At 40.7% G+C, this 13,065-nt stretch overlaps 2 protein-coding genes across 2 annotated transcripts in view; both read right to left on the bottom strand.

The window, feature by feature from the left end:
• LOC146577088 (protein NLRC3-like) overlaps positions 1-13,065 on the bottom strand; it is a 107,413-nt gene that overhangs the window by 44,295 nt on the left and 50,053 nt on the right. The gene's annotated exons all lie outside the window — the stretch shown is intronic.
• Positions 477-7,657, bottom strand: LOC146577089 (uncharacterized). The gene is made up of 3 exons (XM_085268168.1): positions 7,517-7,657; positions 3,502-4,686; positions 477-3,176 (listed from the first exon to the last, which is right to left on the bottom strand). The coding sequence occupies exons 1-3, from the start codon at positions 7,532-7,534 to the stop codon at positions 2,490-2,492; spliced, it is 1,890 nt and encodes a 629-aa protein (XP_085124294.1). The 5' UTR covers positions 7,535-7,657; the 3' UTR covers positions 477-2,489.

The following is a 13,065-nucleotide window of genomic DNA, read 5'->3' as shown; positions in this document are numbered from 1 at the left end:
TCCTTTCTTCACAGTCACCTTTGCAGTGCTGCTCATTCATTTGATAAACTCTTTACCATAATGGATTATTTTGTAGTGAAGTTATTTTCCTACTGATTTTGCCTTCCCTCAGTCTTGGTTGTCTTTGAGAGCATAATGACAATGAAGTGTAAGGTGATTGGTATGTTTGTTAATTGCCATTTGGTCCCTTGTAAGTTATAAGTGACCTGTATAGACCTCATATTCTATCAGTTGATGGTGGTGGTGTACTGCATCTGGTGCAGCCTCCTGTTGAGCCAGACCAACATGCAGTTGTGAGTAATACTCCACAGATTATATGAGTTTACAGTAGAACAGCAATGTTGTTTATTTCTTTACTACAGGAAAATAATGAAGAAACATTGACAGCTGTTACAGAGGAGGAAGCAACAGAGACACTTTATGAGGTTTACATCTTTTAATACTTTGTGTACAGGAAACACAGGCGACCAATAAAGCCAGTTGAACAAAAAATCTGTTTATTCTTCTTTCAACATGTTGAGGTGATGGGTCAAAAGAAATGATTGTGACATATGGTGTCTCTGACTGCGCTTCCATCTTGTATGTCCGTGGGAGGGTCAGGATGTTCATGGTTTGGATCACTGCTGATGTTTGGTTCAGAAGGACAGTGTTCTCCTCTAATTGTGGCAATGTTGTGAAGAATCACACATGCCACAATAATGTCACATGCCCTTTCTGGGGTGACCCTGAGTCTTTGCAGGCACTGGAACCGGGCCTTAAGCATTCCGATAGTCATTTCAATTCTGGCTCTTGTCCTGCAATGAGCCAGATTATATCGCTGCTGTGGGCCCGGTTCAGGGTCAGAGTAAGGGGTAAGCAAATAGGGTAAACATGGATACCCCCTATCACCAAGCAAGTAGCCAGTGAACTCTCCTAAGACAGAAGGATATACTTCAGTTCAAATGTCCCTGAAGCAATTGGTCTTTATATATTTTAAGGTATTCTCAACTCACCATGTCCAAATTTTGTGCTCAGTGTACATTCACGGAATATTTGTGAGTCATGGACAGAGCCTGGCCACTTGGCTTCCACATTTGTGATAATGTTGGCAGCATCACATATGATCTTCACAGTGCAGAGAACACAAATTAGCATCCATTACTATAATGAAATAATTTGTTAGTTTGAAATGCTACAGGGAACTATGTACCTGTACATTAATGCTGTGGAAAGACTTCCTGTTCACATAGTCTCCTTCATTTACTGAAGGAGCAATGATTGGAATGTGAGTGCCATCTGTACAGCCAATCACGCCTGGGAACCCTGAAAATAAATGTAAAATTTAAGTAGTAGTTCAAGTATCACCACATCATGAATTAAGTTTTGGTCATCCTGATACCTGCAATCTTGTGGGTCTATGACCGGGGAACACCACAAACGAGTACAGGAGACGTTTCAGTGCAACTGTAACATTCCTGACTGCCCGACAGATGGTAGCCTTGGAAACGTGCTCAGCGTCACCAATATTATACAGAAAGCTAATTAGTAAGAGTATTGTTACTCTCCGCAGGAGTAGTCCAGCAGTAGAAATCAGTCCAATAACAAGGTGTGTAACATCTAGCAGGGTGACAGAAAAACCCAGGGTAACTTCTAAGGACCTGAACGTCTCTCTCACATTGTGTTTTTAAACATGCTTCCATTTGTCACTTCAGTCTTTACTCTGAAATACAGGAAGAGAAATCATGGCTGAAACAATTTCTCATGAAACCAGGGGTGTGGTCCAACAGTCAGTTTGGTGAGGAAGGTTCCTAACTGAGAGAAGTGACCCAGAAGTATCTGTGTAGCAGCCACAATGAATCCAGATCATGAGCTTTATTAACTGATCAAAGTCTCTTCTTTCATCTTCTGTATCATTCAGTTTGCATTGGTAATGCCCATTATTGTAATGCTTTTTTAAGACCAGCAAAACTTTATTTCACTTTGGGTTAGCTGGGATAAGTGATGGATGGAGGGAATTTTACTTCAGCCACAGAAATCCTAAACAGGAAGGAGGAGCAGAGTTACAGTGGATCACTATCCAGCAGGGAAACAAGGTTTATTTCAATTTCTTGGCCATGAGTGAGATTTACTGAGTGGGCAAATTAGGGAGACGACACCATCAGATCCCGAGCCCTCCATGTGTTAATCAAGAGACGGCTGCTGTGCTACATCCATAAATAATGAATAAATTAGGAGCTAAAGCTGAAAGGACAGTTTATTTAAACCATCAGTGAAGATATTTAACATTTGAATTTTTTATTTAACATTTGCAAGATTCAATAACATAAAGAACCTGAACAAGAAAACATTTATGTGGATCAAAATACATTAAAACAAAAACTTTATAATAGGAAACAGTTTTCAACCAACTGATGAAAAGAAATCTAACCACTTGACATGAACTCTACAGTAGGACAGTTTTGAAAGCTTAAAATGGAACTAGGGGAAGAGTTTGATTCACAGCTGCCTCATCAGATTTTTACAGGAGATTCTATCTGAACTCTGTGGAGCCTGATCTCAAGCTTTTTGAGTCTGACACAGAAACCAGAGGATCTTTCTGTGTCTTCAGATTCACTGTGATCCAGTGATGGGAGTGATTTCAGCCCTGAGTGATCGCGCTGATGTTTGCACAGAGCAGACAATGAGGTGAATGTTTGGGCACATTGGTAACAGTGAAACAGTTTATTAGTAACGTGGGATCGTTTGTGTGCAGAGTATGATCTGAGATTCCTGAAGCTCTTGTCACACTGGTCACAGCTGTAGTTTCCTTCCATGTGTCCACGTTCATGAATGTTACGATTACCTGACTGTGAGAAGCTTCTCTCACAGTGTCTGCACTTGTGTGGTTTCTCTCCTGTGTGGACTCCTTTGTGTGATTTAAGCTGACCTGCAGTGGTGAAGGATGACCCACACTGATCACAGAGGTGCTTTTTAACCCCACTGTGAATCAGTTCATGTTGTTTTAACTCACTTGATGTGGTGAAGCTTCTCCCACATTCTTTGCAGTATTTCAGTTTGTCTCCAGTGTGTCTACGTTGATGTACTTTTAGGGTATTTTGCCAACTGAAAGTTTTTCCACAGAGGTCACAATGAAAGTCTTTCCCACCACCACAGTGATGACAGGGTTGAGAACTGGATCCATCTGTGTCGCTCTGCTTCTAAACAAAGACACAAAGACTGTGTAAGTCAGTCCTTCAACATTTGTATCCTGAACGTCGCCTGAAATAAAGAGCATCTCTGCAGACGTCCAACTACATTTGACTGTTTCAGTTAACACACTCAGTTTACTGGGCTGCAATAACTACAATACTACCACCATAATACTACAGTAATACTAAAATCATAACTGAAAGGAAAATCTGAATAATCACTCAGAGCTGCTTTTCCATGCAGTAGAATTGCTAACATGCTAACACAGTTTAATGAGCAGAGTTGTTCCAAACAGTCAGGCTAAAATGACAAGATAACAATATAAATACATACCTCACAGTAGCTGCACTTGTAGAGTCTCTTTCTGGTGTGGATCTGTTGGTGTCGTCTCAGGTCATGTGGAGCTTTAAAAGTCTTCTCACACAGGTCACATTCATAAGGTCTCTCCTCAGTGTGGGTAAACATGTGTTGTTGTAACTGTGCGTCTGTTGTAAAGTATTTGCCACACTGTTCACAGCAGTACACATCATGTCTGGTGTGAATGCGTAGGTGTGTATTTCGGTACCCTCTCTGGCTGAAAGTTTTTCCACAGATGTCGCAGCTGTATGGCTTAATTCCAGAGTGGGTAACTAGATGCCTCTGTAAGCTGCTACTGTCAGTAAAAGCTCTGCCACACTGATCACAGCTGTACGCTTTAACTCCACTGTGGATGAGTTGGTGTTGTTTTAGGTAACGCTTCAAGGAAAAAGACTTTCCACACAAGTCACAGCTGAACGGTCTCTCTCCAGTGTGGATGACCTGATGCTGTTTTAGTGAAGCCTTCAGAGTAAACTCCATCCCACACTCATCACAGCTGTATGGCTTAATTCCAGAGTGGGTAACTAGATGCCTCTGTAAGCTGCTACTGCAAGTAAAAGCTCTGCCACACTGATCACAGCTGTATGGCTTAATTCCAGAGTGGGTAACTAGATGCCTCTGTAAGTGGCTACTGCGAGTAAAAGCTCTGCCACACTGATCACAGCTGTACGCTTTAACTCCACTGTGGATGAGTTGGTGATTTTTTAGGGAACCCTTCAAGGAAAAAGACTTTCCACACAAGTCACAGCTGAACGGTCTCTCTCCAGTGTGGATGACCTGATGCTGTTTTAGTTTAGCCCTCACAGTAAAACCCTTCCCACACTCGTCACAGCTGTATGCCTTAATTCCAGAGTGGGTAACTAGATGCCTCTGTAAGCTGCTACTTTGAGTAAAAGCTCTGCCACACTGATCACAGCTGTATGCTTTAACTCCATTGTGGATGAGTTGGTGTTGTTTTAGGTGACCCTTCAAGGAAAAACCCTTCCCACACAAGTCACAGCTGAACGGTCTCTCTCCAGTGTGGATGACCTGATGCTGTTTTAGTTTAGCCCTCACAGTAAAACCCTTCCCACACTCGTCACAGGTGTGTTTTTTCTCTCCCTTTCTTCTGTGAGGTTTGTCGGCCTCCTGAGAGCGCTGACTTCTGGCTCCATGTTGGTCCTGCAGTGACAGAGATACAAACAGAGGCAGTGAGTGAAATGCAGTCGTGGAACAAACTCAACCTTCAAACTCCATTAACACTAGTTTTAAACCTGAAGGTGGAGCGTGGCACCAAACACCTTAAAGGTCTCTTATCCCCACCTGCTGGTAGTTCTAACACATTACATCCAACCTGCTGTTAAAGATAATTCATGACTGTTCAAACAATAAAATCATGCACACACACACACACACACACACACACACACACACACACACACACACACACACACACACACACACACACACATTATTTTATAATTTAGATTATTTTGTTGTTTCCTATTACATATTTCTATAATTTGTATAGATTTATACATAATTATTCAGTGATAATAAATCCTATGTTTGTTTATTCTAAAGGAACCCCGTTAGCTTCCACAACAGATGTTGCTCGTCTTCCGTCAAATACTCACATAAAATATTACACAATGAAGTGGATTCAAGATATCCACATAATTTCACTCTTACATCCACAGTGAGGTTTCACAATTGTTCAAATATAAGCAATCAATAATAATAATAATAATATCAATAACATTGAGGCACATTACACAAATTTCAAAAACAAATCATGTCTTACAATATTTACAACAACTAAAAGCTCTGTAAATCGGCTTTTAAGTGTTCATTGAAGTTTTGAATAATTCTCTAATTTTTTAAGGCAACTTATTCCACTTAAAAGTTGCTCTAAATGTAACAGTTTTACAAAACGTTACTTTTAACTCGAGCATTTACTAAATTGCAGCTTGTTGAAAACTGTGTAATATGATGATGTATTTCATCTGGATACTGCAGCTGAGCAGAATAAATGTGGTGTGTTTAACAGAATTGCTTTCTTTAGAACTACAAGTAAGCCATAGAATATTTTAGCCTGTACAGGAAGCCAAGAAAGGTTATTATGCATTTGATCAATATTAGTATAGTATGAACATCTTCACACTAATCTGGACGCCTTATTCTGGACTAACTGAAGTCTGTTAAGATCTGTCTTATTAGCTGCTGACCAAATGATTGAACAATACTCCAGATGAGACATTACTAGTGCATTAATGACATCTTTCATAATGAAGAAGTGATACACAAAGAGCATTTCATAGCCATAGCTATGCCTTGTCGGCAGAGTTATGTGACATTAGTGATGTTTGTACTTTCAGCGTTAACTTGGTTTTAAAGCCTTTAAAATATACGCCGTTCAATAGTCGACCTTAATCTGACAGAGAATGTGATGATTTTGTGGATAATTAAAGTCAGTCATATATCCACAAACACAACAAGCTGAAAGTCAGTGATGCTGCTCGGTTTGCAGTCCTGAACATCACGGCACAAGCAGGATTCACTGCACTGTTAATGTTAGCTGTGTTATATTGCTGCCTCTGTTCGGTGGTGTCGAGCCAAACGGACTTTAACGTGTGTTTGAACGAGCTGACGGTTCACTTGTTAAGCTGAAAGAAAGATGCTTTAATCACAGCAGTCACACATGTGTCCACTGCACCATCTGGAACTCTTCTTGTTTACACTCGTAATAACACAAACACTAAATCCTGCTTCTCTGGTGCTGTTGTGTAGCAGTGTGTACACCTGAGACTGTCACCTGTCTGTCTGTCCTGCACTCTCTCTCTGTTTCTTTCTCTCTGATTGTGGAATAAAAGTATGAACATGTGTTTATAAGTTACACTTGTGTTTGAATCCTGCAGCTTATCACGCATTTGATTTCCATGTGTGACGACTGCAAGTGTCCAGAGTGAGGACAGACTGAGGGAGCCACTGCTGCACATCATCTGTGAGGCTTTGCAGCCCTGATGATCCACCAGGACAAACTCAGCAGTGTGTGAGGAAGAGGAGGAGGAAGAGCCAGCAGCAGCTGACAGATGGAGAGAATAGACAGACTGTTCCCTGTTTGTGAAGGACTGCTAGGAAAGTTTAACATAACTGTCTGTGCTGAATCAGTCTTATTAGGTAATGCTCAAATAATGTGATCATCCCAGTGTTTCCAGTGTGGGAGAAAGTACTCAGGGCCTTCAAGTTACACACTATGAAAGGCAGCAACAAGTTTAATGTTCAGAAACCTAAAGTCTGTATCAGCAGCAGAATGGAGCTAAAAATAAATGTTGGTTTCAGTTCTATGAAGCTTTGAGTATTTTGGATCAGTAGCTGCTGTCTTTGTTGCATCATATTGCTGTAACTGTTTATATGCTTTATATATTCTGAGCTAAGTTGATCTATAGTGTTACATGATACACTCTCAGAAATACGAGAGAGAACAAGGGGAGAGAAGAGAAGAGAGAAGAACATTTTTGGTCTTTAAATATTTGGTCTATAGGAACATACTGGTGTTTAAAAGTCCAGAAATGCCCCTTTAAAGGTTCAATCTGAAATAAAGTACAAATCTGTATTATAAAATCTTAAGCAGCAACTTCTCCAGGTTCCAATATTTATGCAATTCTCAAACCTTTTGGCCACGACTGTATAACCTCTTCTGAAGTTTAGTGGATATTATACATGGTTATGCTCAGGATGTGTCGGCCAGTTTCCACTGGAAACGCCTTTTGGTTAAACTGTCAGCGAGGAATTTGCATTTGCACTGTTACATTTTTATATAACTTTAATGCACATAAACAACAGCTGCTTGTTTCAGTGAAAATACATTGATGGGTTTTTAATAAAGTTGTGCAGCTGTAAAGTATTTTGTCTGGTGTCAATTCTATCGTCAGCTACATCGTTATGGCAAATGTTCAAATGTATATGGTGATAAATATCTTTGGTCATATGGTCCTGCTCTGTCTGTCACCTTCTGTGTTGAGCTCATTGTTTCCTCTGTAGTGGCTGAGCTGAGTCCAAGTAGCTGAAAATGTTCCTCTGCTGCTCCGTCAGACTCTCCTCCTCCTGCTGATCAGCTGGGACACAAAACAGATCTTTGTTAGGCTCCACACTGCACTGAAGAGTCAAAGTGTCTCATATGTTCATCTGACAAGTAAAAGAACACATTTTTGTTTCCCGAGGTGGGCAACTTGTTGGAAACAAACACAAAAGGTTTGAGCACTGATACCTGCCATTGCTGGCATTGAAAGATGCAACGCCAGCAATGTGGATTGTCAAGACTCAAACCAATCATCAAGCAAAGACAACAGGGATCATTTGTTTCTCTTTATTTAGCATTCACAGCATTTGTAGTTGCCTTCTGTGCAGGGGAAGTCCACGCACACTGTGTGGTACCGCCATCCGCAGAAGGTGCATTCAACCTCTGTAAGAGAAACGAGATTGTCTGAGACTGAAATGATATTCACTAAAGAAGTGGTGATTTGTAAAACTTCACATTTTGATCCGGGACGTACTCTGCATGAAAACAAGCGCTCACTCTTCCTGCTCAACAAATGACAAGGGCGGAGCCTTATACCACGTGATACAGAAGCTGTGCCGTGTGATGCTAAAATTAGCAGGGAAAAAACAACGGCGAGCACGTCAGGGACTGTGCAAAACGAGGGATTTAGGAAAAGGAAGAGAGAGAGCAAGCAAGAGAGAGAAATAAAAGAGCAAGAGAGATGGAAGAGCAAGAGAGAGAGATTGAAGAGCAAGAGAGAGAGAGCCAGGGCATCGATTATGGTTAGTTTGAGTCTTGACAATCCACATTGCTGGCATCTTTCAATATGTTTGAATGCACCAGTGTAAGTGCAGCCACTCAGACTCAATGTGTTCATAGAAACAGGTGCAGATGTGTCACGAGTTCATCCAGCAGTAGCTATGGTACTTGGCCACAGGTGGCAGCAGTGGACTGACCTGCATTTGAGACTGCTCCAGCTGCTCTGTGACAGTCAGTAGATCTGCTACAAATTGCAGATCATATGCAAGTTTTGGAAATGACATTATAAATATTCCTAACTTAGCCACGGCAGCCATGTTGATGTATTACCTATATTGGCTGAAAATGTTCATTTGCAGAGAAAAGACACAGGCAGACTGTGCTTACAGGACAACAACAACAACAATCTTTATTTATAGAGCACATTTAAAAACCAACGGCATGCCAAAGTGCTTAACATAGAACAAATTAACACAAGTATAATCAGAGTCATAAAAATAAAAGTGTAGAATTATGTTCACAGGAAAAAGCCACCAATAGAAAAAATATAACTATAGCGCATAGCTATAGCACAATATAACTGTGCCATCAACACACAATGGGGATAAGACATACACAGTGCAAATAAAAAGCAAGATAGGAAAATTAGTAAAATAAATCACTGCAGACAAGGCCAGCATTTAACCAGTAGAAAACGCAAGATTAAACAAATACGTTTTAAGCCGTGATTTAAAAGATTGAATAGAGTCAGACGCCCGAATGCCAATGGGAAGGTTGTTCCACAACTCTGGTGCGGCCAGGGCAAATGCTCGATCACCTCTAGACTTCAGCCGAGATCTAGGCTGCACCAACAGTAACTGTGAGGATGATCTTAAAGCCCTAGCAGGAACATATAAGCTTAAGAGTACCTTAAGATAGCTCGGTGCTGTGTTATTAGTGATTTTAAAAGTAAACAGCAGAATTTTAAATTGGATACGGTATTTCACAGGCAACCAGTGCAAATCAGCTAGGACGGGAGTAATGTGGGCAAACTTCTTAGTTTTGGTTAGAATGCGTGCAGCAGCATTTTGGACTGTCTGTAAACTATGGAGGAGGGCAGTGTGGAGTCCAAAATAGAGTGAATTGCAGTAATCCAGCCTCGAAGTTACAAAGGCATGGATGAGTTTTTCCAGGTCTTTATGCGGGATATACTGCCTGGCCTTAGAAATAAGGCGGAGTTGGTAAAAACTGGATCTAACAACAGCAGACACTTGTCTATCAAGTTTAAATGAGCTGTCAAGTAACACGCCCAAATTCCTAACAGTGTCGAAAAAATGGGCTAGTGAGAAAACCAAAAGCATCACGAAGTTTGGCACGAAGGACGTCACTGCCAAAGACCACAATTTCAGTTTTCTTATCATTAAGGATAAGAGTATTTGCCAGGAGCCATTGCCTGACCTCACACATGCACTCTCGAAAACTATTCAAGGACAAAGCTAGGTCATCATTTAACTCAAAGTAGATCTGAATGTCATCAGCATAATAATGAAAAGCGATGTGATATTTCTCAAAGATAGCGCTTAATGGAAGCATGTACAATGAGAACAGAGTAGGGCCTAACACAGATCCCTGAGGGACACCACAACAGACAGGTACAGCGAAGGAAGAGGAAGTGGCCAAGTGAACCGAGGAGAGCCGATTGGACAAGTATGATTTAAACCAATCCAAGGCAACACCCTTGATGCCTACAGTGTGCTCAAGTCTCGCCAATAGGATTTTATGATCAACCATATCGAAAGCCGACGATAAATCCAATAGCACTAGGACCGAGGAGCGCCCATTATCAGCCATTAGTAGAAGGTCATTGAGAACTCGGAGCAGCGCTGACTCAGTGCTATGATGTGGTTTGAAGGCCGATTGGAATTTATCATTAATGCTATTCTCATCCAGGTAGGCCTGGAGTTGAAGCAACACTATCTTCTCAAGAATTTTGGCCAAGAACGGAAGCTTGGAAATCGGCCTATAGTTCGCATAATCATTATAATCGAGGTTCCTTTTTTTAAGAACAGGCTGAATTATAGCATGTTTAAAGGCTGATGGTACGCAACCAGAGAGCAAAGAAGAGTTCAAAAGGGACAATATACTAGGTCCAATTGCACTGAAACAGTCCTTAACTATACAAGATGGAAGAACATCATATACGAGATTAGTATTGTTCATTTGTTCAACCAGACGCTTAAGAGTAGGGAGTGAAACGGGTTCAAACTGATAGAAGGAAGAGGAACAGTCAGGGGTAAACGCAGGGCCTGTCATTAAAGGAAGAGCAGATTTAAGAGATGAGACTTTATCTAAAAAATAATTTAAAAATTGTTCGCAAAGAACCGTGGAGCACGGCAGCGGCATAGTGGGGCAGGGGTTGACCACAGAGTTAAAAATTTTAAATAAAATTCGAGGATTGTTACCATTGGTAGAGATAATTTTTGAAAGAAAAGCTGCTTTAGCCATTTTGGCAGCAGTTTGAAACTTCAAGCGACTAGTCGTAAGATGCCTGGAGTTTATCTTTCCTCCACCTTCTCTCATCCCGCCGACACGCACGTCGTAGAGCGCGAACAGAGTCACTTAACCAACATTGTGAGTAAGTTCTGGGGCGCTTCATTTTAATAGGTGCCACAGTGTCGAGGATGGAGGAACATGTAGTTAACAGGGTATTGGCAAAATTCTCAACCATATGAGGGGTAAGACAATCTGACGTAATAGATGCAGAATACACAAAAGAAGCAGAGAATTTCACCACAGTATCAGCATTAACAGTGCGCACATCACATAATAACGTTACATGTTATTATGTGATGTTACTGAAATCATCATGAATAACAGGAGTGGTGATTCCTGTAACTTTGTGTATATAATTTGGCATTTCTTACTGATGTAGGCCAAAAATAAATACATAAACTGAGCACCTGATGGCTTTGAACTTTTGTTGTCCATCTTCCATTGGTTTGAATTTTGCGCTCCAGTACAAACACAAATCCCCCAACCCGAGGATCAGCACAATTAACCTAACAGACCTACACCTTAGTTCACAGATTCACTTTGTCTAAGGTTGATTTCTGGGATTTCACACAACCCAGGATTCAGATCGTGAATCCATGATGGGCTTGGATTTACATCATTATAAATGAAATGTGCTCTACTTGGAAGCAGCCGGCCCCGCCCCTTTTGACGGGTTGTGTGAGACTTTAAATCATCAAACTGTAAATTATAAATTTAAATTGTTATTGATCCTTTACCCCGAGTCCTAAAGTGTAGATTTATTTTCTTACTCTTCTTATATTTGTTGTTTGTTTACTTGCACCGCTGTAACTGCAGCCTCGTCGTCTCGTCTCTCTATATGCTGGACTGTCTGTAGCGGAGATGACAATAAAGTTTACTTTGACTTCAGCAGCGCGCAGGCGCACCGAGGGCTCTCGCGCTCACTTTATATAATTTAGAAAAAACATCGGTGCAGATTATAAGTCTGTATCATAATATCTGTTTGTTGTGTTGTTTTTATTTTGTTTTGCGAGTTGGTTATTAGATGCCGCTGCAGCCAGCCAGAGACTCCCCGCTGTAATAAACTACGTATTCTCTTATTGCTGTTACCAAGTTCCTGTGAAAAGCAGATTTTTCCCACTGCTGACTCAGCTGGATCAGGGAGAGTGACTGAGGCAGATATTGAGCTGTCAGTGTTTTTATATAACATTAAAGTCCCTGAGGGTATGGCACCAAGCACCATTGAGAATTCCCCAACACTGTTTGACAAGTTTGACGAGCATCTTGACTTTTGGTCTTTGGATATTAACAGTCCTGGGCATGTGACTTCTTGTTTAACAGAAATGTTACAGAGAGCATTTGCAGTGCAGCCTTTAATTGCTAGTAATTCACATTTTTTTAGATTTAGACATAAAGCAGATGCCTCAGAGAAATCACTAATAACACTAAGGGCTGGACGGATTTGATTTGCATTCTTCAAGAAGAGTGTGGTGTCATCAGCTAGCTGGCTGATGATGAGCTCCTTATCAGCTGTGCTGATTCCTTGTATAACAGGTCAAATCTCGGGGTGGAGTCTTAATCATTTTAATTGAGCTATTGCCATTCGTGTACAAGGTTTTGATAGCTTTACAGAAAAATGCCAAATTTTTCCAAAAAGTGGAAAATAAATTGATGTTCAATTGTATCAAAAGCCTTTTAAAAATCCAGGAAGAGAATGAAGCTATAGTCAGATACCAAATCAGAGTAATCAAGTAGATCTAAAACCAGTCTCATGTTCTTAGAAAGGTGTCTGTTTCTCATAAAGCCTGATTGTGTCTCATCGATAATTGTGTCCAAGAACTCTTTCATTCTGTTAGCAAGTACTAAAGCCATAATCTCATAGTCATCATTGAGCAGACAGATGGGTCTCCAATTATCAATAAGAAGTAAGTCTTTGTTTGGCTTTGGAATAAGTGTTATGAGACCCTGAGTAAGAGTAGGAGGGAGGATGTTATTCTCTACACTTCCTATGAAAAGCTGCAGTAAGAACGGAGCCAGGAGATTAGAAAATGGTTCATAAAACTCTGCAGTTAAACCATCTGTGCCGGGAGATTTGTTGGCCTTAAGTGCAGAAATAGGATTACAAACATCCTCCACAGTCAGAGGGCTGTCACAGTGACTTCTATCTTCCACAACAATAGTTTTTAGGTTTTTAATATTATTGAGAAACAGCGTTGAGACATATATATATATATATTCTACTTTTCTAA

The sequence above is a fragment of the Mchenga conophoros genome, linkage group LG3 (assembly GCF_057382185.1).
Source record: "Mchenga conophoros isolate Kocher_MC1m ecotype Shallow Benthic linkage group LG3, M_conophoros_male_GT1.1, whole genome shotgun sequence".
Classification (NCBI taxonomy): Eukaryota; Metazoa; Chordata; class Actinopteri; order Cichliformes; family Cichlidae; genus Mchenga; species Mchenga conophoros.
Note: the sequence above shows the minus strand (reverse complement) of the source record. Positions and strands in the feature narration are given on the sequence as shown.